This window comes from Meles meles, chromosome 2 (genome assembly GCF_922984935.1).
Source record: "Meles meles chromosome 2, mMelMel3.1 paternal haplotype, whole genome shotgun sequence".
Taxonomy (NCBI): domain Eukaryota; kingdom Metazoa; phylum Chordata; class Mammalia; order Carnivora; family Mustelidae; genus Meles; species Meles meles.
The window spans coordinates 69235097-69255241 of NC_060067.1; the positions used below are offsets into that span (position 1 = coordinate 69235097).

At 58.4% G+C, this 20145-nt stretch overlaps 2 protein-coding genes across 4 annotated transcripts; one reads left to right on the plus strand and one right to left on the minus strand.

Moving 5' to 3' along the window:
• Positions 1-996: 996 nt before the first annotated feature.
• Positions 997-13622, minus strand: TACC3 (transforming acidic coiled-coil containing protein 3). 3 transcript variants are annotated; one of them, XM_045998435.1, is made up of 17 exons: positions 13533-13622; positions 11624-11786; positions 11327-11469; positions 9290-10222; positions 8276-8351; positions 7942-8077; positions 5542-5594; positions 5117-5220; positions 4705-4792; positions 4388-4492; positions 3734-3810; positions 3603-3646; positions 2898-3058; positions 1766-1872; positions 1548-1668; positions 1136-1237; positions 997-1101 (listed from the first exon to the last, which is right to left on the minus strand). In XM_045998435.1, exons 2-16 carry the CDS (start codon positions 11783-11785, stop codon positions 1172-1174), a joined length of 2376 nt encoding a protein of 791 aa, XP_045854391.1. In that variant the 5' UTR covers position 11786; positions 13533-13622; the 3' UTR covers positions 997-1101; positions 1136-1171. The 3 variants fall into 3 exon arrangements, with proteins under 3 accessions (XP_045854391.1, XP_045854392.1, XP_045854390.1); XM_045998436.1 differs by having other exon boundaries at positions 1018-1237; positions 9290-9398; positions 9768-10222; XM_045998434.1 differs by having other exon boundaries at positions 1018-1237.
• A 119-nt stretch (positions 13623-13741) lies between these two features.
• TMEM129 (transmembrane protein 129, E3 ubiquitin ligase) lies at positions 13742-19538 on the plus strand. The gene is made up of 4 exons (XM_045998303.1): positions 13742-14450; positions 16587-17061; positions 17727-17886; positions 18000-19538. The coding sequence occupies exons 1-4, from the start codon at positions 14246-14248 to the stop codon at positions 18246-18248; spliced, it is 1089 nt and encodes a 362-aa protein (XP_045854259.1). The 5' UTR covers positions 13742-14245; the 3' UTR covers positions 18249-19538.
• The last annotated feature ends 607 nt before the right edge of the window (positions 19539-20145 follow it).

A 20145-nucleotide genomic window follows, 5' to 3' on the forward strand; every position in this document is an offset into this window, starting at 1 on the left:
CACCTGTGGGGTCCTGGGTGCCCTGGTGGCTGGACCCACAGTCCCCTCCCACTCTACACTGAGCCGTCGCTTTGGGCCAGCAGCGCCCCCTGGTGGTGGCTGGAGGGCCCGCTGCCCACCTTGAGGTCTGTCCTGGGGAGACCAGCTGCCTGCCGGAGTCCCAGCGTGGGGAAGTGGCACTGGGGAACTCGGAGGCCTCCTACCTGGGCAGGCCTTGGCTTGGGTCTCTGTGCCAGGTCCCCCACTCCTTTTTGCTAGCTGTTCCTCCTCAGACCTGGGCGCCAGCCACTCCTTACCCCTGTCCAGGTAGTTTTCCTCACCTGTGCCCTTTGCCTGCTCCTTGAGGAGCTTCTGCCTGGTTCAGAAACCACCTGTCCCAGAGGTTCACCTTCACCTGGCTGTGCCCCCTTTTGGCCCCATCCCCAGTGCCATGTATCAGTGAGCAGGAGATGTGGAGGGAAGGACCATGCTTGACCATGTCCAAGGGTCCAGCAAGTGCATGTGGCAGGCCCATCCTCTGGATATGATCCTGACAGCCACTGAGGGGTCACCAACTCAGACAACCACCTTGACACCTGGCTCAGAAGATGCTGGGCCTTTGTGCCGAGTCACAAATGCCCACTGTGGTTGGCAGGCTCTATAGCCCCACGGCTGGTAGAGGCATCCAAGTCCACTTCTGGGAACTCCATCTCAGACTCAGCTCAGGAGGCGTGGGGTCCAGCTGGGGAACCCCACCTTCCAGCAGATCATGTCAGGCCCACCCTGGTGTCAAGCACAGCGCCCAACACGACTGCAGCTGTTCATTCACCATGACCACAAAGGACCTGATCAATGGATGCGGGCCAACCAGCCCAGGCCAGTGGCAGCATGGCCGTGGGAAGGCAGGGCTGGTGCCCCCTGGGCAACCACGAGGAGCATGGGCCACAGCCACAGTGGCTGGGTCAGCCTCTGGCCCAAGACAGAAACCCACACCACCATCAAAACAAGAACACCTTCAACACTTGAACCAAAGGCAATCTTTATTTACTCTTTTTAAAGCAGTCTAGTTTAAAAATGAGAGATCAAGAGAGAACAGGAAACCTTCCACAGACAGACAGACAGACAGACAGACAGACACACACACACACACACACACACACACACACACACACACAGATGGGGCAGGGGTGTGTCAGATCTTCTCCATCTTGGAGATGAGGTCATCACAGATCCGGGTCAGTTCCTCGTTTTCCTTAGTCTGAAGGAGAAAAATCAAATCCTGTTTTTCTGAAGATTTTATTTTGAATCCTCCCTACATCTCACGTGGGGCTCGAACTCACAACCCCAAGTTGTTCAAAGAGTTGCATGCTCTTCTGACTGAGCCAGCTGGGGGCGCAGAATCCCTGGGTTTGGAGCAATTCTCAGAAGCGGCAGCCCTGGAGTGGGCCATGGGCCGCCTACAAGGTATTATTGGCTGACGCCCCTGCCCCAGGGTGGATCCCCAAGCAGGGTCCCAAGCAGGCAGGGCTCATCCCCTCCCCCTGGCCCCAGGGATCCTGTGTGCCCACCTTTTGCTCCACTGTCTTCTCCAGTGAGTGGATGCGCATTTGCTCCTTCCTCAGGCTGGCCTGGAAGGCCAAGGACTCTGCTTGGGCTTTGCTGCGCACCTGGGCAATCTCCTCGCTGGCCCTGGGGATGCCAAGGAGGGGGCTGAGCTGTTAAGGCCAGGGGGGTCCCTAACCTGAGGCTTGCTAGGTCTTGCCCTGCCCACTCCCACCAAACTCACAGTTGGAGCTTCTCCTCTGCGTGGGCCTTCAGGGCCTGGTACCGCTGGCCCTCCTTCTCTATCCTTGCAATGTAACCCTCCACACACTTCTTCAGTGACTCTTCATTCTTTAGAGAACACGCAAATGTGAACTGCACGGTGTGTCCTCTGTTGGAGCCCCCCAGGCCTGGCTTTTTGGACAAGTGTGGAAGGGCCCATCATCAAGGGTTTCTGGGTGTGTTAAGCAGCAGCTCTGATAAGGAGGGCCATGGGGACACAGCTGGACACCTACCTGCCCCCCGCCTCCGCCAGGTGTTGAGAAGGGACCCCTGGCCCCTCACAGCTGCTGTAGCCCCCATGCTTCTGGCAGGTATTGCTGACCACAGGAGGGCATATCTGGACATGGGACTGGGGCCATCCACCTCAGGGCTGTGTGGGCCCAGCTTTGCAGCTGAGTTTGGGTCTGGTTTCAGGCCATGACAAAGCCAATAGTTGAGGGGAAGGGGGAAGGCTGGAGATTGAGGCCCTGATGTGGCGCCCCCACAGCCGCTAGGCCTTCCAGGGCCCCCTGAGTCCTCATCCTTCATGGTAACAGGCCCCACCTTTGAGCTTTGCTCCTGTGCTTCCTTCTTCTACACATCAGGTGCCACTTTCTAGGCCCCCTGCTCCCACCCCAACACAGGCCTGTCTCAGCAGCTGTCCGTGTGGTCACCGCATGCCATGTGTGCATGTCCCGATGCCCTCTGCAAGGGGACCAGCTCCTTCAGGTGACTCCTCTTGCAGAGGAAGAAAGGGTCGGCCACGGGGGAGCCCTGCCCGGCTGTGTGCCCAGAATGCCGGGCAGCCCGTAGGCCCCATGCAGTGGGGTCACTGAGGTCCAAGGGGCCCAGGCCCTCCTCCAGGAGGCAGCCGGTGGGCACCCTAGGCACCCACTCAGCCTGCCAGGCCTGTCTCCAGTCCAGGCCCCATGGCCCCTCTGCTCGAGTCCCCGGACAAATAGTAACCTCCGCCAAGCCTGGGTCTGCCTGGCGAGTGAGCAGCTTCCCGCGCTCAGCAAGGTGAGACCATCGGGCAGGCTGGCTCCATGGCTGAACACGATGCCCTGGGGACACCGTGTGGGAGGACAGGTACAGGCCCACTTGGCACCACCTACCTTGCGGTAACCCTCGATCACCTCCTTCTGTTTCTCAAACCGTTTGAAGAGGTCAGAGAAAGACTTTTCCATGGAGCTCAGGTCTGCAGTCAGCTGCTCTTTTTCCTTTAGAATCTTCTGGATCTCTGCTTTTGCAAGTTCCTTCTGCTTCTGAGCCTCCTCTTGAGCAAAGAGAAACAAGCACCGGGGTGAGAGCAGCCCCCACATGCTGGTACCACAGGAGAGGGCCCGGGATGTGGGACACGTGCGGCAGGGGAGGGGTGGGCAGCCAGCTGTTGTCCTGCTGAGGGCTGGGCGACAGGCACCCCCTCCAATGTGATCTTCTAGAGCAGAGCCTAGGGGGCCCACAAGCCAGCCCTTGGGGGGTGGGTGGACAGGAACTTAGGGCCCCCAGGGACACCAGGCCAGGTCCCCAAGCCAGGAGCCTCTGGAAGCTTGAGGCTTTGCCCAGGGTGAGGACTGGTACTCACTCCAAGCCCCACCTGACACATCCAGAGCCTGACACCCAGGAATCCCCTGGGGACGTGAGGGCACACCATGGATACAGCGACCATGGAAGGTACCCCAGATGCCCACCTGGGGCCTGGCCAGCTTTGGGGCCAGCAAGCACTAGCCCCCTGGCACCACTCGGCTCTGACCACCAGACGTTCCCTTACTGGCCTTGGTGGCTCCACCACAGGGAGGTCCGGGGCTGTCAGCACTCACCCATCGCCTGGTACACGATCCCTTCAAAGCCGTCCATGATCTTCCTGTGGGGAGAATGGAGGTGCCCGTGGCCACCCATGCCGCCCGCGGCAGGTACACCTGAGCTGCCCGGCGAGCACTGAGAGCCTTACCCCATCTCCAGGTTCCTGGCGCGCAGCGTCTCACACTGGCTCCTCAGCAGCACGTTCTCCTCGCGTGTGGTCTCCACCTGCACATGGCACATAGCACGTGGCTGCTGGGCACCCCTCACACCCAGGGTCCCAGGGACAACGTGTCAGAGTTGGGGGAGTGGCTGTGAGGAGCCCCGGTCAGCTCAAGGAACTTTTGGCTCCCAGGTGGCAGAAGGGCCAGCCAGTGTCCAGGGAGAGCACTGCCTGTGGGACATGACGGGGTCCCATCAGCCCCCAGGAATTGCATCTGTGTGCCGGTGGAGAGGGGGAACACCTCCTGTCATAGGCAAGGCTGGGAGAGCAGCTGCAGAGGGGGAGGAAGGGCCCAACCACGGGAGCTCCCGGGCCAGATCTGGGCAGGACAGGGGGCCACAGGCACTGAGGCCGGGAAAGGACTTAGCGGCCAGCAGACGTGGCCAGCCTGTGCCTGTGGGGGATGCCTGAGCCCCTCTGTGTGTAAACAGCTGCTCTGGGAGATGGAGGAAGACACTGGGCTGTGAACCCAGTGAGCAGACATCTTTGGTCCTCCCCGGGGCCACACGAGGAGAGATGGTGCTCAGGGATATGTACTGTGGTACCCCATGGGAACCCAGCCTCCCTACACCCTGGCCTCACCGCTGCGTCCAGGTCCTTCTGGCTGTACTGTAGCACGTCCACGATGGAGGCCATGGACAGTGGTGGCCCCCCAGGCCCAAAGACACAGGGAGGGGGGTCCAGCATCTGTGGGGGGACGATGAGCTGGGCCACATGTTCTTTTGGGAGCCACCCCACCTCTACCCTACTGTCGGGAAGGACAGGCCCTCAGAGGCCAGAGGCTCCCAGGGCAGCAGGGAGTCCCCCACCCCATGCCAAGGAGAGGCGCTGCACCCCCTTGTGTCATCAGGCCCGTAACCAGAGTCCTCTCTCTGTATCGCTAGGGGAAGAGCACTTACAGGAGCATCTGGGGCTCCCAGGAAGTCAAGTTCCACGAGCTTCACCTCCGGCAAGCTTCCTGAGGAAGGCGCGGCCACATCCTGTGCACTGAGACCCCAGAACAGAAGGTAAATGTGCCCATTTCCCCCAAAGGCCAGAGAACAGCCTCTGTTACAACCCTTCAACTCCGCCTCGAGTCTCTGCCCTTGTGGCATGAGCTATCACTCAGCCACAGGGGCCCACCAAGCCTCATGAGGACAGGCAAGTGTGGGATCGGACCCACAATCCCTCCTCCCGCAACTGAGGTGTCGAGAGCTCCCCTGAAGTCTACCTTTCCAAGGCAGAGTCATGAATGTACCCATTTAGTCTAGAAATCTCGGGTGGCTGCCCACCCACCCACCCTAAGCCCCAGGGGATAGAGGAGAGGCGTACCTGCTGGTCTCTGGAGCCACAGGCCCTGGTCTCTGAGGGCTGTCCTTCAGGAGCGGGTCAAACTTGAGGTACAAGGACTGTTTTCTCAGGGCTGACTCCTTAAACTGGAGGAATGGGCTAGTTAGCAGGTTCACCAGCCTCCCCAATGGAGGATGGCCCCAAGGCAGACCCAGCACGCAGCAGCGTGTGCTCAAGCTCCCCTTTCCACGGGAGCTCCAGACGGGCACTGCGAGGCCCCAGGTGCAGCTTGGGAAGGGGTCCCCGGGGAGCCCCCGATGCCCGTCACGGAGCGGACACCATTGGCATGTGCGAGCCGGCCCATCGTGATTTTGGAGGTGAGTCAGTGGCTCAGGGTTGTTCTAGACAGCACCACCTTTGCAGAAGTGTACTCTGGAAAAGGCTGCCATGACGGTGCAGGTACTCACCGAGGAACCCCCAAACTGCTCCAGATAATCCACCTCAGCTCCTGAGCCTAGAACTGAGGGGGGGAGGCATCAGTGCTGCTGTTACCCACCACACGGGCACTGTGAATAGCAGTCCCCTGCTTCTGGCTCCGTGGCCCTCAGGCGGGGCTGCCCAGAGCCATGACTTGCTTCCCCCACCCCCTTCCCCTGGGGGCCACCAATCCTGGCTCACACTAAGGAACCCCTCAGGCCAAGACACCTGGTGGGATTGTCGCGTGTGTTGCTGGGAGCCAAGCAGCATCTCTCCAGGTACGACAACCAAAACTGTCCCGAGGGACCCAAGTGCCTGGGCTAAGAGCTATTATTCAAAACTACTCTAGGAGTGTCGGGGTGGCTCAGTTGGTTAAGCTACTGCCTTCAATGCGTGTCATGGTCCTGGAGTCCTGGGATCGAATCCTACATCGGGATCCCAGCTCTGCAGGGAATCTGCTTCTCCCTCTGACCTTCTTCCTTCTTGTGCTCTCTCTCACATAAATAAAATCTTAAAAAAAATAAAACTACCCCTAAACCATTCTTGAATTCTGGACAATGGAACTTTCACTTAAAAAAACCTGAGGATGGCTCCCATCATACACAAAAATTTACTCAAAATGAATAAAAATCCCAAATATAAGAGCTACAACTATAATGTCTTTAGAAAATGTAAGGGCAGGGCGCCTGGGTGGCTCAGTGGGTTGAGCCGCTGCCTTTGGCTCAGGTCATGATCTCAGGGTCCTGGGATCGAGTCCCGCATCGGGCTCTCTGCTCAGCAGGGAGCCTGCTTCCCTCTCTCTCTCTCTGCCTGCCTCTCTATCTACTTGTGATCTCTCTCTGTCAAATAAATAAATAAAATCTTAAAAAAAAAAAAAAAAAAAAAAAAAAAAAAAAAAAAAAAAAAGAAAATGTAAGGGCAGACACTTGCAGTATCACATCTGGCATGGATTCCTTAGACTTCACACCAAAAGCAAGAAGAACAAGAGAAAAAGAGGGAAACAGGACTTCAGGGTTAACATCTGTGCTTCGAAGGACGCCACTGAGAGAGAAATCCCATAGAACGGGAAACGATTCCTTCCATGTCACCTATATGGTAAAAAAATCCTTACCTAGGATAGATGGGAATTCATTACAACTCAGTAATAAAAAGCCAATTTGAGGGGCGCCTGGGTGGCTCAGTTGTTAAGCGTCTGCCTTCGGCTCCGGTTATGATCCCAGGGTCCTGGGCTCAAGCCCCGCATCAGGCTCCCTGCTCAGTGGGGAGCCTGCTTCTCCCTCTCCCACTCCCTCTGCTTGTATTCCCTTTCTCGCTGTGTCTCTATCAAATAAATAAAATCTTAAAAAAAAAAAAAAAAAAAAAAAGCCAATTTGAATCCAACAGCAGGGCAAAGGACCCAAGCAGACATTCTACAGAAGGTGTGAAAGGCACATGAAGACGCTTGTCAGCAGGGGGATGCAGATCAAATTCTCGGAGGGGGTGCCCCCCATGGCTGGAGGCTGGAATTGAAGTCCCAGAGGCCCCCAGGGGGTTGCCAAGGCTGAGGAGAGTTGAGGCCGAGGAGAATCGGGGACCTTAAACATGGCTGCTGCTTTGGAAATCAGAAAGTAAGCTGGTGTCTCCTCAGCATCACCCAGAGCTACCACGTGACCCGGAATTCCCCTCCGGGGTTCGTGCCCAAGACCAAGAGACACTCACGTCCAACACACATGCACGCGAAAGTCTGCGGCAGTCTCACTGAGCAGACAACCCAGACCCCTCAAGTGGTGAACAGAAATGCTAGTTGTGGTCCCTCCGCACAGCGGCACGCCCTTTGGCTGGGACAGGAACAAGCAGCGACACACGCTACAAGGTAGAGGACCTTTGAACATCTGATGCTCAGGGAGAGAAACCAGACCTGAGAACCCCTTTGGGACTCGGGGGTCCCTGGGATTGTCCGGTCATGGACCAATCCTGTACTCCGGTTCTGGTCTCCTCTCTGCCTGTAAGTTAAGGCTCATCAAGACCCCTTCAAGCTGCCTTCTCTCTTGTGAGACAAGTCCATCCTAGATTCTCACCTCAAGAGTCCAGACCCGCCCTCCACCCCCGTGGAAGGTCAGTTCTCTGTGTGAACTGTGTGGACTCACCATTCCAACAGGATTTCTCCACCAACAAGGCGCCTGCTGCCTGTGTGTGCACACAGAGCCTCTTTCCGGATCTGATTTCCGGTCCTGAAATCCCTTACAGCAGGGTTATGTCCTGCAAGGGTCCAGAGCATCTGTGCACATCGCTTTAAGTCAGGGAACAGAGCTGCCTGTAGGGCGGTCTCTGGAAAAATGTCCCTGAACACAGGTATTTCTGGAATAGCAACCCACTGGTGGGAACAGACAAGTGACCTGGGGACAACGTACCCTCAGTGGGGTCTCGGAACTGCTCCTCAGCCAGCTCTGCGGTGGGCTCCAGCCCCTGTGGAGGAGTAGGGGGCGCCGGCTCACCGCCCAGGACACCCCTGGGGGCTGGTGCACCTGCAGGTTCCGCAGCTCCTTCCTGGAAAAAGGGCAGCTCGGTCTGGGCATCTCGTGAGGCCCAAGGTCCCGTGTGTGGCCTGTACCTCCCACAGTCTCATCAGGATGGGGGCGGGGGGAGCTGGGGTGCCACGCTGTGTCCCACCTGGTCTCTCCCCACTGCCCTCTGCCCATGTGCACAGAGGACGATGGATGGCCTGGGCTGAACTCACGTCCCTACCTCGTCTGCTGTGCTTGGGGTCCCAGCTGCGGTCTGCACCCCAGGCGTGTCATCCGAGGAGAATGAAGGCACCTGCCTGAAGAGATGGTGTCAACAGGGCCTATGCCCTGGCACTGAGCTGCCTCCTGCCCTGTGAACCCTCACCTTGAAGGCCAAGGGCTATGCGGGAGTTCCCAGCAGAGCCGTCCCCACCCACCTCAACTGCTCAAGAAGCATGGGCTTCCCAGGGGAACCCAGCTCACAGAGCAAATCCCAAGAGTTTACTTGTCTGATTTCACCAGGAAGCTGGCAAACACGCCAAAGTAAGGGTCCCAGGGGGTCAGGCCAGTGCGAGGAGATGGCCTACAGGACTGTCAGGGCACACTCGTGGCTGGGGGGCAGCCAGCATGCATCCCACCAGAATGCTGCCTGGATGACTGCTGGGGGGCCAGGCCCTGGCTAAGTGCTGGGAGAGTGCAGCGGGAGAGCCTGAGGCACGGGGGCAAGCACGGGGAGCTGCTCCACCGGCCCTGGACTGGCAGACAAGATCCCCTAAAGCTCCAGGGTGCTTCCAGATCGTGCTCTTAGAAAGCACAAGCTGGGGGCGCCTGGGTGGCTCAGTGGGTTAAAGCCTCTGCCTTCAGCTCGGGTCGTGATCCCAGGGTCTTGGGATCGAGCCCCACGTCGGGCTCCCTGCTCGGCGGGGAGCCTGTTTCCTCCTCTCTCTCTGCCTGCCTCTCTGCCTACTTGTGATCTCTGTCTGTCAAATAAATAAATAAAATCTTTAAAAAAAAAAAAAAAAAAAAAAAGAAAGCACAAGCTGCCATGGAGGGGACGGAACCAGGCACCACTGCATGTTCTCCCGCACGATCTCTCAGGAGCCCCCTGCAGTGGAGGAGCGCACCCTCTGTGGTCTTGGGATCCAGGCCGGGCAGCCACCTCCTGCAGCCTGTGTGTGCCCCAAGCCCCTTCTCTGGCCTGGGTCCTCCAGCACGCACACTGCTGGGTGCTACCCCATCACCACCAAGTACTCACAGGCTCGGAGAGGAAAGCCCCGTTGGCTCGGGACTAGCAGACACTTCCTTGGCCACAGGCCCAGCTGGCCTGCTCTGTGGGCATTCTGAGGGCTGGGCCTCTCCTCCACCTTCAAATGGGTTAAAGTTTGGGTCATCCAGCTTGTTCCAGTCCAGGCTGTAAGACCTCTGGGGCAGGGGAATGGGCCCTTCACTGTCCTCCTCAGGGGCCTTTTCCTGCTTCGGCTCTGACATCCTAGAGGGAGGTTTAAGGCTAGGTCTCGTCCCCAATTCCCTCAGTGCGGGCAACGTTTTGCTGGTAGCATTGTCAGAGAAATCAAATTCTAGCTCTATGGGCCTGCCATTCCACGAGGTGGCTCTCTGACCATCAGCTTCTTTCTTCTGAGGACTTGGGGCTGTGGCCCCTCCAGCCTTCAGAAGGCTGGCCAGCATGGCATCCCCAGGACCAGAGGGCTCTTCAGGGCCGGCTAGGGCCTCACCAGGCAGGTCTACAGGGGGCCCTTCTCCACCTGCCCCTTCAGGGTGAGTCGCAGGGGGCAAAGCAGCCCTAGCGGAGGAAGCAGGGACACAGTTTGGGCTTTCTCTGGCGGCTTCAGGAGAGTCTTCTGTTCCGTCTGGGGTAGCCATCTGGGAAGGGTCTTCTAGGATTTCCAAGGTGGAGGGAATACTCTTTTCTGAGAAATAAGAATGAACAGTTTCCTCCAAGGCTTGCTCGGGGCTCACAGTCATTTGTCCTAGAGAAGCCACTTGATTTTCAAGATGTTTTGGCATCTGGGGAGAGCTTGAGGGATCCAGACTGGCCAGGTGAGCTGAGGTGGGCCAATCTTCAGGGGCTGGTCTCACATCTACTGGAGCGGGGATGGCATTGGCCATCATTGGTTTCTGGAGAATTCCATTGATCATTTTGGTATCCACTTCCTTGGTGAACTGTTGGCTTTTTAGAAACAAGCTTAGTTAGCACTAAAGAATCGGTTAGTTTTTTTCTTTTAAAGATTTATTATTTGACAGATAGAGATTACAAGTAGGCAGAGTGGCAGGCAGAGAGAGAGGAGGAAGCAGGCTCCCAGCTAAGCAGATAGCCCGATGCGGGGCTCGATCCCAGGACCCTGGGATCATGACCTGAGCTGAAGGCAGAGGCTTTAACTCGCTGAGCCACCCAGGTGCCCCTCGGTTAGTTTTTTAATTAGAACTTGAGAAAACATTAGCTAAAAACATGAGAAAACATTAGCTAAAAACACTAAAAAAAGAACATTCAGTTAATTCTCTTCTTAGGATTAACTTTCACAAGTGTATCCTCATAAATCAAAGCTCGTGGACTAACAAGATTACGCAGGTTTCTGGGAGAGCCGAAACGGGAGAAATCACAGTCAAGGTTTTCTCTGTTTGCCTATTTCTCCCTTTAATTTGGTGACCACCAGCTACACAGTCTGGGGCACAGAAGGAATTTGATTTTCACTGAAGAGAAAGATAAGATCGAGAGCTCTTGACAACACCCAAGGTTGACTCGAAAACAGAAAGGAGACCCCAGTGGGTATGAAAAAAAAGAAACCTATCCACATAGCACTGGAGATATGCACAGACATTCCATGAAATGAGACAAACCAAAGCCAGGCTGGTGTGTTGGTAAAGGCACAGTAAAGGAGCCCGACATAAAACTTAAGCTTATTTGGGGCACCTGGGTGGCTCAGTCAGTTGGGTGTCTGACTTGGTTTTGGCTCAGGTCATGATCTTAGGGTCATGAGATCAAGATTCTTGCTCTTTCTCTCTGTCCCTCCCCGTTTGTGCTCTCTTCACAAATAAACCAAGAAAACCTTAAACAAAAAAACTTTGAACTTCTACAAGTTTCATCATCCACTTTTCTACTAACAAGTGGCTTCTAGTGTGAGACACTTATCATGCTGGGCAACGCCCTGCACAAGCTCACAGCAGAAACCACAAGGAACTTGACCAAATGTAACCAACGACAAAGTGGAATTTTCCTGCAGCGTTCACTGGAAAGGTTAGGAATTGCAGTACACCAAGCAGCATCAACACTTACTTCTCTTTCTGGGTCCGGTTTTGAGGAGAGTTTTCTAAGCCAACAGTGTCCTCCAGAGCAAAGGGAGCCTCGAGCTTGCTGCTCATGCTAGGACTTAATATCCGGTGTGTCTGTGGGTCCCGCAGAGGAGTCTGGAAAGTCACCTGTTGGGGGAGGAGGAGACCTGTTCAAGAATTCTAGTTTTCACTCACTATTGTGGCAGTGCCCTGCCCTCTTCCGCAAGTCCCCAGGTAAGCAAGTCCCAGAGGGACCTAATGCATGACACACGGTAGATTTACACAGGCAAAATGTGCTTACTTTCATAGCTTTGAGTACGCTCTTGGGTGGCACATTTTCTTTCTGTGACAGACGAAGAACAGATAGTCTTCCGGTAAGTTCCGGTGGTGAAAACAGGAACTCACAGTTCTCTGCACTTTTGTCACCAGTGACGTTTTCATCATTATAGATCTGCAGACTCATTCTGGGAAAGCAGACAATTGGCGTCAGTATGAGGGCTGTGCAGTCTGGATGAACGGCCGGGCAAGGAGCTGGCCCAGCAGGGCAGACGTCCCCATCCTGTACAGTTGGGTCCCATCTTAGCATGTCCTCTGCCAGGCAGTCCTTGTCCTATTTTAGGGCAGCCACCGCTGCCCAGGACAGAGTCGCAAAGGCCTTTAGCCCACAGAACAAGGAAGGAGAATCGGGTCCTCAAAACAATTTGGACTTAGCGAGGAAAGGTCAGGAGACCTGGGTATGGGCCTGTTAGAAAGCCTGGGTCTCCCCTCAAGCCTCTACTGCAGACGCTAAGGCCACAGCACATCTGAGCACGCTGCCATGTTAGCTGAGAGCAAGAAAGCAGGCTTGCTCTTTCATCACAGGCTGGGAGATGGGAGGCACACTGTGGCACCGTGAGGGTCCAGGCCCAGAAGAGAGTGGGACAAGGTGGAGACCAACAAAATGCAGGATTCCTTTGGTGGGGACTGGAGGAGTTTCAACACTGAGGCTTGGAGTCTAGAAATATACACCAGCGACCTCCACAGAGGCCCAGAAGGTTCCAGAACAGTCCCCACTCTCCCTTCCCAAGGTCCTCATGACGGTCACTAGCATGACATTCCCAACTCAGGAGTCGCCAGAGGGCCTGTCCATGGGAATGTCCTAGGTATTTGCTGGTGGCGGGGGTGCTGGAGGCTGCAGCTTGAAGAGCAAGGCTGGGCTGGGGGGGGCAGAGGGAGAAAAGCTGCCCTGAAAAGAGGGGAGTCAGGGTAACAAGATGCCCTGGAAGGTATGGGCAGGGAAGGGCAGGAGGGAAGTGGGGGTCAGAGGCTCCTGAACCCAGAGGGGGTGGTGTGACCAGCCCAGCTTGGCCAGCAGGCCCACATATGGGAGTGGGATGGCTGTGGGATACTCCAGGGAGGGGGCCTAGAGGACACTTTCCGGCAGTGCCTCGCCTGAGGAAGGTGGGAGAACAGCTGGGGCAGTCTCTGTCAGGCCTGGCTTTCACTGACAAAGGGGAGAAGGCTCCCGAGCAGAGGCAGCCAGGCCAGACCTCCTATTGAACAGAGGTCTAGGTCCGTGGGCAGAACCCAAAGGAGCTGCGCCCAGCAGCTGGGAACAATCACCAGGAACCGGAAGGCGGGTGCAGCTGGAGTCGGGCGGGTGCAGCTGGAGTCGGGCGAGGGCTCACAGATGGGAGCTCACAGGTGGGGCGTGGACAAAAGCAGTACGAAGCTGCCCCCAGAAGAGGGAGGGGCTGAGGATCGGGTCCAAGAGGGGCGCGCGGCGAGCCGGGGGCGCAGAGGGCTGGAGGTGTACACTCGCAAGGCGCGGGTACAGGTTGGGTTCGAGGCTGGAAGAGGTCACAAGGTGACGGCGAGGGAAGGCCGACCTAGGAGACCGAGGGGGAACCGTAAGGCAGGAGACCCTCAGGCGTCTCCGCCCAAGGGCTGCGGACGGAAACCAGAGGACTCGTGGGGTGCCGGGAACCCCGGCAGGAGGGCGCCCCTGGGAGGGCGGCAGCAAACACCGGCGGGGTGGGCCCCAGGGGGCGGGGGTGCTGAGCGAACGGCGCACCCCGAAGCCGCGGGAGGAGCCGCGGGAGGAGGAGGGCCCGTTGGGGGCGGGCGCCGCCCAGCTACCGCGGGCGTCGGGGCGCGAGGACCAGAGGCTGGGGGGAAACGAGGTGGGGATGGAGCCCCGAGCCGGGGACTCCGCCGCCGCCATCGCCTACCTGCTGGCGGCCACGCGAAACCGAGGGAGCGGAAGGCGCGGAGTCCGGGAGCCCGTTCCCCCGCCGCCGATTCAAATACCGGCGGTTGGCGCGCGCGGCCAATCAGCGCGCGACGGGGGTGGGACGCACGCCGCGCCGCGGCCACGCCTCTCTATCTCCGGCGGTCCGCTTCCGGGGGGAGGGGCGTGTTGGGCGCGGCGGCGCCGGAAACCGTCGGAAACCTGGCTCGCCGCGCCGGCGGAGGGGCGGGGCCGCTGGCGGGCTGAGGGTGGCTGCGGGGGGCAGGGGCGAGCTCTGCCGCGGACGCGACTGAGCTGCGTGGAAAGGCCGGGGCCTAAGAGCCATTGGCCCAGGTCTCGGCTTCCCCAGTTGTGAAATGGGACCGGCTGCAGCTCCGCCCCAAAGCGGTTTGTGAGATGAAGCCCAGCTCTCGTGAGGACTGTCGCTGTCCCAACGCTTCTGGCAGAACCAGACGCGGCAACTCCGTCTCCCAGGGTGCCCTGCGTAGATGTGACGTCTCCCAGCCCTCCTCACGCCAGCCTGCGGACGGGACCCCATCTCCCAGAATGCCCCGCGGGCGGCAACACCGTCTCCCATAGCGCCCCGCGCCGGCCTGGCGCTCGCCTGCTGCCGCCCACCGACTCGGAGTTCTCGGGTCTGTTTCCCGGCTGCGGGGCTCTCCCTGACGGTTTCCGGGGGGCCGCAGCAGCGGGATGGACAGCCCGGAGGTCACCTTCACGCTGGCCTACCTGGTGTTCGCCGTGTGTTTCGTGTTCACGCCCACCGAGTTCCACTCGGCCGGGCTCACGGTGCAGAACCTGCTGTCGGGCTGGCTGGGTAGCGAGGACGCCGCCTTTGTATCCTACCACCTGCGCCGCACGTCTGCCACGCTGCTGTGCCACTCGCTGCTGCCGCTCGGTGAGCAGGCCGGACCGTCCCCAGAGGGTCGTCGGGGCGGGGCACCGGCCTGTGTCCTCCTTGGGTGGGCGGAAGTGGCCCCTCGGGCTCGCGGCCGAGTTCCGGGATCCCAGAGGTCGGGGAGAGTCGGGGGAGGGCGAACGGGTCCCCGGTCGCTCGGAGCAGAGGAGAGACGCTGATCCCGAGAGCCGCGGCTGTGAACTAAGAGCCCGTGCGCTCTGAACTGGGCGTCTCGCGTCCCCGGCTCCCGAGAGTGGAGAGGAAGGTGCTGGCGGCAGGTGGCCGTTTGCAGGTAGTGGAAATGAAGGCTTAAAATATTGAGGGGCGGGCAAAGGGGATGATGCTTCGTCCAGCTGGGGCAGGTCGGGAGTCATTTCGTGGAGGCAGTTCCCAGGAGAGGGACATGAGTTAACTGATCGTAACAGGAAGGTGGAGAGACCTGGGAGAGCAGGTGGTCTTGTCCCAGGCTTTGGAAGGTGGGCGTGGGAAAGGAGGCAGAGATGGGTAACCCCATAGGGGCGTCACAGGTGCAGAGGATGGCGGGGCGTGTTTGTGTGTGCAGCTGGCACAGGATGCTCACAGGTGGTCCAGGGGTTGGCCCTGGGCGGAGACTCAGGTGCTCTCTGGCCTCTGTGAGAGGCTCGTTTGTCAGCTGGTTGGACAGGGGGCTGGCTGGAAAGCGGGGTACTAGATACCTGTATGTGTTTCTCTGGAGGATCCAGAGCAGAAGCAGGTCTGGAAGGGCAGGTCGCTGCTGGTGGGCGTTGTCTATGGCTCCGTAGACACAGGAGTTTCTAGCTGTTAGCAGGGCGCAGCAGCCTGGGCCAGGTGTGGAGAGCCTCCTGGAGGGGGCTGGGTTGAGGCCAGGCATGCGCAGGAGGGCTGCCTGCCCATGCCAAGGACACAGGGCCTTGGTGGCAGTCTGGTGGTCTCCTTTGCCACGGGGTCCGTCTGCCTGCTGTTGGGGTAACTGTGTGGCTTTCTCATCCTGAGGCCCCAGCAGCCCTGTTTGGCAGGGATGAGGAAAGTGTGGCTTGGGAGGGTCGTGGGTGGGTTTCTGTCTTGGGAACTAAGGGTCCCCACAGCTTTCTGGAGTCCCTTTAGCCACACCCTTTCTGTAAGCCTGTGACTGGCTGGGCTGTCTGCGGGCTACACCAGGACAGAGAAGCCGGAGCTTAGGGAGCTCAGTGACTCATGGAGGTGGGAGGAGCTTGGTCTTGTGGCCAGTCTCAGGGTCTTTTTCTTCCTTTTGGCCTTGTTTTGTAAATTTTTTTTTTAAAAGATTTTTTACTTTATTTATTTGACACAGAGAGAGAGAGATCACAAGTAGGCAGAGAGGCAGGCAGAGAGAGAGGAGGAAGCAGGCTCCCTGCGGAGCAGAGAACCCGATGCGGGGCTCGATCCCAGGACCCTGAGATCATGACCTGAGCCGAAGGCAGCGGCTTAATCCACTGAGCCACCCAGGCGCCCCTTGACCTTGTTTTGTAAAAGTGAAACTTTGTATGCATGTTCTCTTCTGCTGCAGGATAAATTACCTTAAATGAAGTAACTTGATCGACAGCAAATGTTTACTATTATTTTGTAATCTTAAATGCGCTCGGGCAGGTATCCATTATCTACTTTGTTATCTACTTCAGTCACTTGGATATGCAAATCGGCCCAGATCTAGCCAGCAGGGGAGGTAGAGCTGTGGCGTTCCGCATTGTTTTCTGCTTTGGGTTTGGAGCACAAATCTGAGCTCTTGGGATGGGCCACACACTGATTTGCCTTCTCAGTGGGGGTGGGGTTGAGAGGCCAAGATCCTGCCCCTGGGAGGCCAGTGCGCAGCTTGGCTTTGGGTGACACCAGATCCTTGTATTTGTTTTTGCGTTTTTCAGGCTTTCCTATTTCTGTAATCATGTATTACTTGTGTAAGGCTAAAGTAGTACATTAGAAACGTCTTTTTCTCCTTTATTGTATTACTGTCGTGGGTGAGGGTTGAGCTGGGCCAGCGTAGAGGCAGGTAAGGTGCACCTGCCCTGGGGTACCATGGCCTAGCCCTGAGAGCTGACCAGGGCGGCCTTTGGTGGGCACTTTGGGGGAAGAACAATGTCCTGGTAGCCCCAATTCCTGCTGAGGCCCTTCCTATCCTTGTAGGTTACTACGTGGGCATGTGCTTTGCAGCCTCAGAAAAGCAGCTCTACTCCCTTGGCCAGGCCCCGGAGGCCTGGCGGCTCTTCCTCCTGCTGGCAGTGACTTTGCCCACCATCGCCAGCACCCTGATCTACTACTGGTCCTGTGATCAGTGGGCCCGCCACCCGCTGGCCCGCACCCTGGCCCTCTATGCCCTCCCACAGTCAGGCTGGAGGGCCGTGGCCTCCTCAGTCAACACAGAGTTCCGACGGATCGATAAGTTTGCCACGGGGGCACCAGGGGCACGTGTGATTGTGACAGACACGTGGGTGATGAAGGTGACCACATACCGTGTGCACGTGGCTCAGCAGCAGGATGTGCACCTGACCGTAACAGAGTCCCAGCAGCATGAGCTCTCCCCAGACTCGAACCTGCCTGTGCAGCTCCTTACCATCCACGTGGCCAGTGCCAGCCCTGGTGTGCAGGCCTTTGACATCCGGTAGGTATGCTCGTGGCCAGGGCAGGATTAAGGCTGGGGCATGTCAGAGGCAGCCAGCCACCAGGTTCTAGTCTTGGGCGCCTCTGGGAGGCGATGATGCGTTGGAGCAGGCTCCTCTATCCACCCCACCAGTGGAACTCTCCCTCAAGATCCCTTGTCCCCTCACGCCCCTGTAGGTACCCCCTGCTGCTGCTCTCTCCATGACGGCTCTTTTCAGGGGAGCACATTAGGCATGTTTTGGGGGATGGTACAGGACCAAGGCTTGATGGCTGCTTTGGCTCTGGGGCCCAACCAATGTCTTCCCATCCCATACAAGCTTTGGACAGTGCATTGTCCCTCTCCTGTGACCCCCCTTTGTGCCCGAACTTGTTGAGAGCCAGGCATTCTGTGTCCCACCTGCAATCCACCCACTTTTTTTTGCCCCTTCCTGCATCCTTTGGGAGCAGGGAGTTGGTGCTGGTTCTGTGGGCTCTGGCCTCAGGGTTATCTTTGCTGGCTGGTATACTTCAGATGACTGGGCTGTGCCTGGGCTCCCATGTTGTGTGTGGCTGTGGGTGTCCTGTCACTGTAGAGGCACCTTGGGATCCCCAGCAGGAATGATGGCCCTGCCCTGCAGAGGGGCCTTGGTTCAGTGGCCCCAGCCCAGCAGACCCCACCTTGTGCAGGCTGAACTCCACGGAGTATGGTGAGCTGTGTGAGAAGCTCCGCGCACCCATCCGCAGTGCGGCCAACGTGGTCATCCATCAGAGCCTGGGCGACCTGTTCCTGGAGACGTTTGCTTCTCTGGTGGAGGTCAACCCAGCCTACTCAGTCCCCAGCAGCCAGGTGAGGGCTGTGTGGGGGCAGGTGGGTTCCCACAGGCCAGGCCCTCTGGGTGGGAAGGAGGGGCACAGGGCTATCTGGCCAGGCTCCCTATGACACCCTTGGCCCACCCCCAGGAGCTGGAGGCATGCATTGGCTGCATGCAGACACGTGCCAGTGTGAAGTTGGTGAAGACCTGCCAAGAGACAGCTGAAGGCGAGTGCCAGCAGTGCTACTGTCGCCCCATGTGGTGTCTCACCTGCATGGGCAAGTGGTTCGCCAGCCGCCAGGACCCGCAGCGCCCTGACACCTGGCTCGCCAGCCGTGTGCCCTGCCCTACCTGCCGTGCACGCTTCTGCATCCTGGATGTGTGTGCTGTGCGCTGAGCCTGCTGGCCGGAGCAAAAAGTGGCCTTGGGGGCCCTGGTGAGCCTTGCTAAGGACCCCACAGTTACCATGAGGAGCAGCCAGGGCTCCAGGCCCTCACTTGTGTTGTCAGCCAGGGGCTCTTTCCCCAGCATGACGAAAGACAGTTTTTGTTTAAAAAGGGAGTTTTCTTCTGCAGCAGGGGCAGTGGGATGGAACTTCAGTGCCTCCGCTTCCTTTCTGTTTCTCCAGGTGGGGGCAGGTGCTGGACTCGGAATATGGTATGGTGTGGGGCATGTTTCCAGAGCATTCTGAGGCTGCCTGAACTGTCTCCTGGAGACCAGGGTTCTGTGTCCATGGCCCTACCCTGAACCACTTGCCTTAATTTTATGTAGCATACCTGCCTTTCAGTTACATGCCAAACCCAGGTTCATCCAAACTGGTTGCAGTTTGTCCTCCAGACTCCTGTCTCCAGGCTGGCTGGTGGCCCTGTGCTGTGTGTCCCCTCTGCACCCCACCAGGCTTCTCAGCATCTGGGGAGAGTCTGGCGGTGCAGAGAGAAACTGGGGTGCCACTCCAGGGTGAGAGCACTGCCTGGGACTTCCTGGGTGGGGTGGCCCCTACCTGCTACCTGCCCCAGGGAGATCCTGGACTTCCTTTTAGAGGCTGGCTTCTCTCAATTCCTGTTCTTTAGCTGCATGCTTGTGGGGGTTGCTTGTCCCCTGGAGGGCATGCACCTCCATGCCTACTGCTGCCCCATGAGTCCAGAGAAAGGCCAAGCCTGACTCCCAGCCAGAGGGGATACTGAACCGAAGACAACAGTGCTGTCCTTGCAGATAAGCTTGTTGGGACATAGCACAGGCTGGCCACAGCTCTGTAAGGCCACCTGGGTCAGAAAGTGCCCTGCCTCTTCCCAATTCCTGGTGGCACACCTAGGGCAGGAGCAGCCAGGCCATCAGGCCCAGCTCTGACTGATGTGGTTGCTGGAGGGGGCCCTCCTATTTGTAGCCCTAAGCCTCCTAAACCTGGCTGTTTGAAGCAGGGGTGATGGACCAAGCCGGCTTGCCTTGGCGAAGGCCACACTGAAGCCCAGGGACTTGGGAGCACAGGTGGCTCAGCCTCGTGGGCTGCCAGGGTACCCCACCAACTGAGGCCATCAGAGGGGACGACGAGCCTAGCGTCAGCCCAGGGTTTCAGATGCTGTCGAAGGACTGGGTCGGGTTATTTTTATAACAAAAGAAAGTTACTTAGTTTTATAAATTTACTGTAACTGAGCAATACAGTATTTAATAAAACATTAGTCCAGTGTACGTACTGGAATACTGTGTTTTTCCTGATACTCGAACGGTAACGGACGAAGCCAACTGGGAAATGGCAGCGCTTTGCCCATGTCTGTCAAAAATGAGGCGGGAGGCGGGCGTTGTAGGAGCCACAGCCTCCGTTTTCCCAGCTGCCCGTTCCCGGGGCTCCAGCGGGGCTGGGCCAGGGGTTCCGCAGAAGGGGTAGCGGCCCTCACGGTGCGCGGGTCGGAGGGGCGTGGAGGGCCCGCGGAGCGCAGCCACGAGCCAGGGGCCAGGGACCGGAGGGCGGCGGGGGTGAGAACCAGCTGAGGCCGGCGGCCAAGACTGCGGCCTCCCCTTCCGGGTTCCGGATTCCCGCCTGCCCACAGGCCGCCCCCCCGGGGTCGACCAATCAGAGGCCGCCTTGCCGGGCCAACCAATCAGAGGCGCGTCCTCTCCCGGGTCCTGGCCCCTCCGAGCTCCTGGGCCGCGCGCGCGTCCGAATCTCCCGCCAAAAGCCCCCCCTCGCCCCGCCCCGCCTGCCGCGCGGAGGCTTGGCACCCTCGGCCGTCCCATGCTAGGACGGGGGACAGCGTGTCCTTGGGCCTGTCCCCATCTGGCCGCGCGGTGTCGGTCCG

Bases quoted from the DNA above. Each gene is read 5' to 3' on its own strand.
- TACC3 (XM_045998435.1), bottom strand. From the start codon at position 11,785: ATGAGTCTGCAGATCTATAATGATGAAAACGTCACTGGTGACAAAAGT. The intron at 8,352-9,289 runs GTGAGTACTTGG...CCATCTCTTCAG, and splicing joins GGGCTTTCCTCTCCGAGCCT to GCAGGTGCCTTCATTCTCCT. The intron at 4,793-5,116 runs GTACGCCTCTCC...CTGGGGTCTCAG, and splicing joins GTGGCTCCAGAGACCAGCAG to TGCACAGGATGTGGCCGCGC.
- TMEM129 (XM_045998303.1), top strand. From the start codon at position 14,246: ATGGACAGCCCGGAGGTCACCTTCACGCTGGCCTACCTGGTGTTCGCC. The intron at 17,062-17,726 runs GTAGGTATGCTC...CACCTTGTGCAG, and splicing joins GTGCAGGCCTTTGACATCCG to GCTGAACTCCACGGAGTATG. The intron at 17,887-17,999 runs GTGAGGGCTGTG...GCCCACCCCCAG, and splicing joins ACTCAGTCCCCAGCAGCCAG to GAGCTGGAGGCATGCATTGG.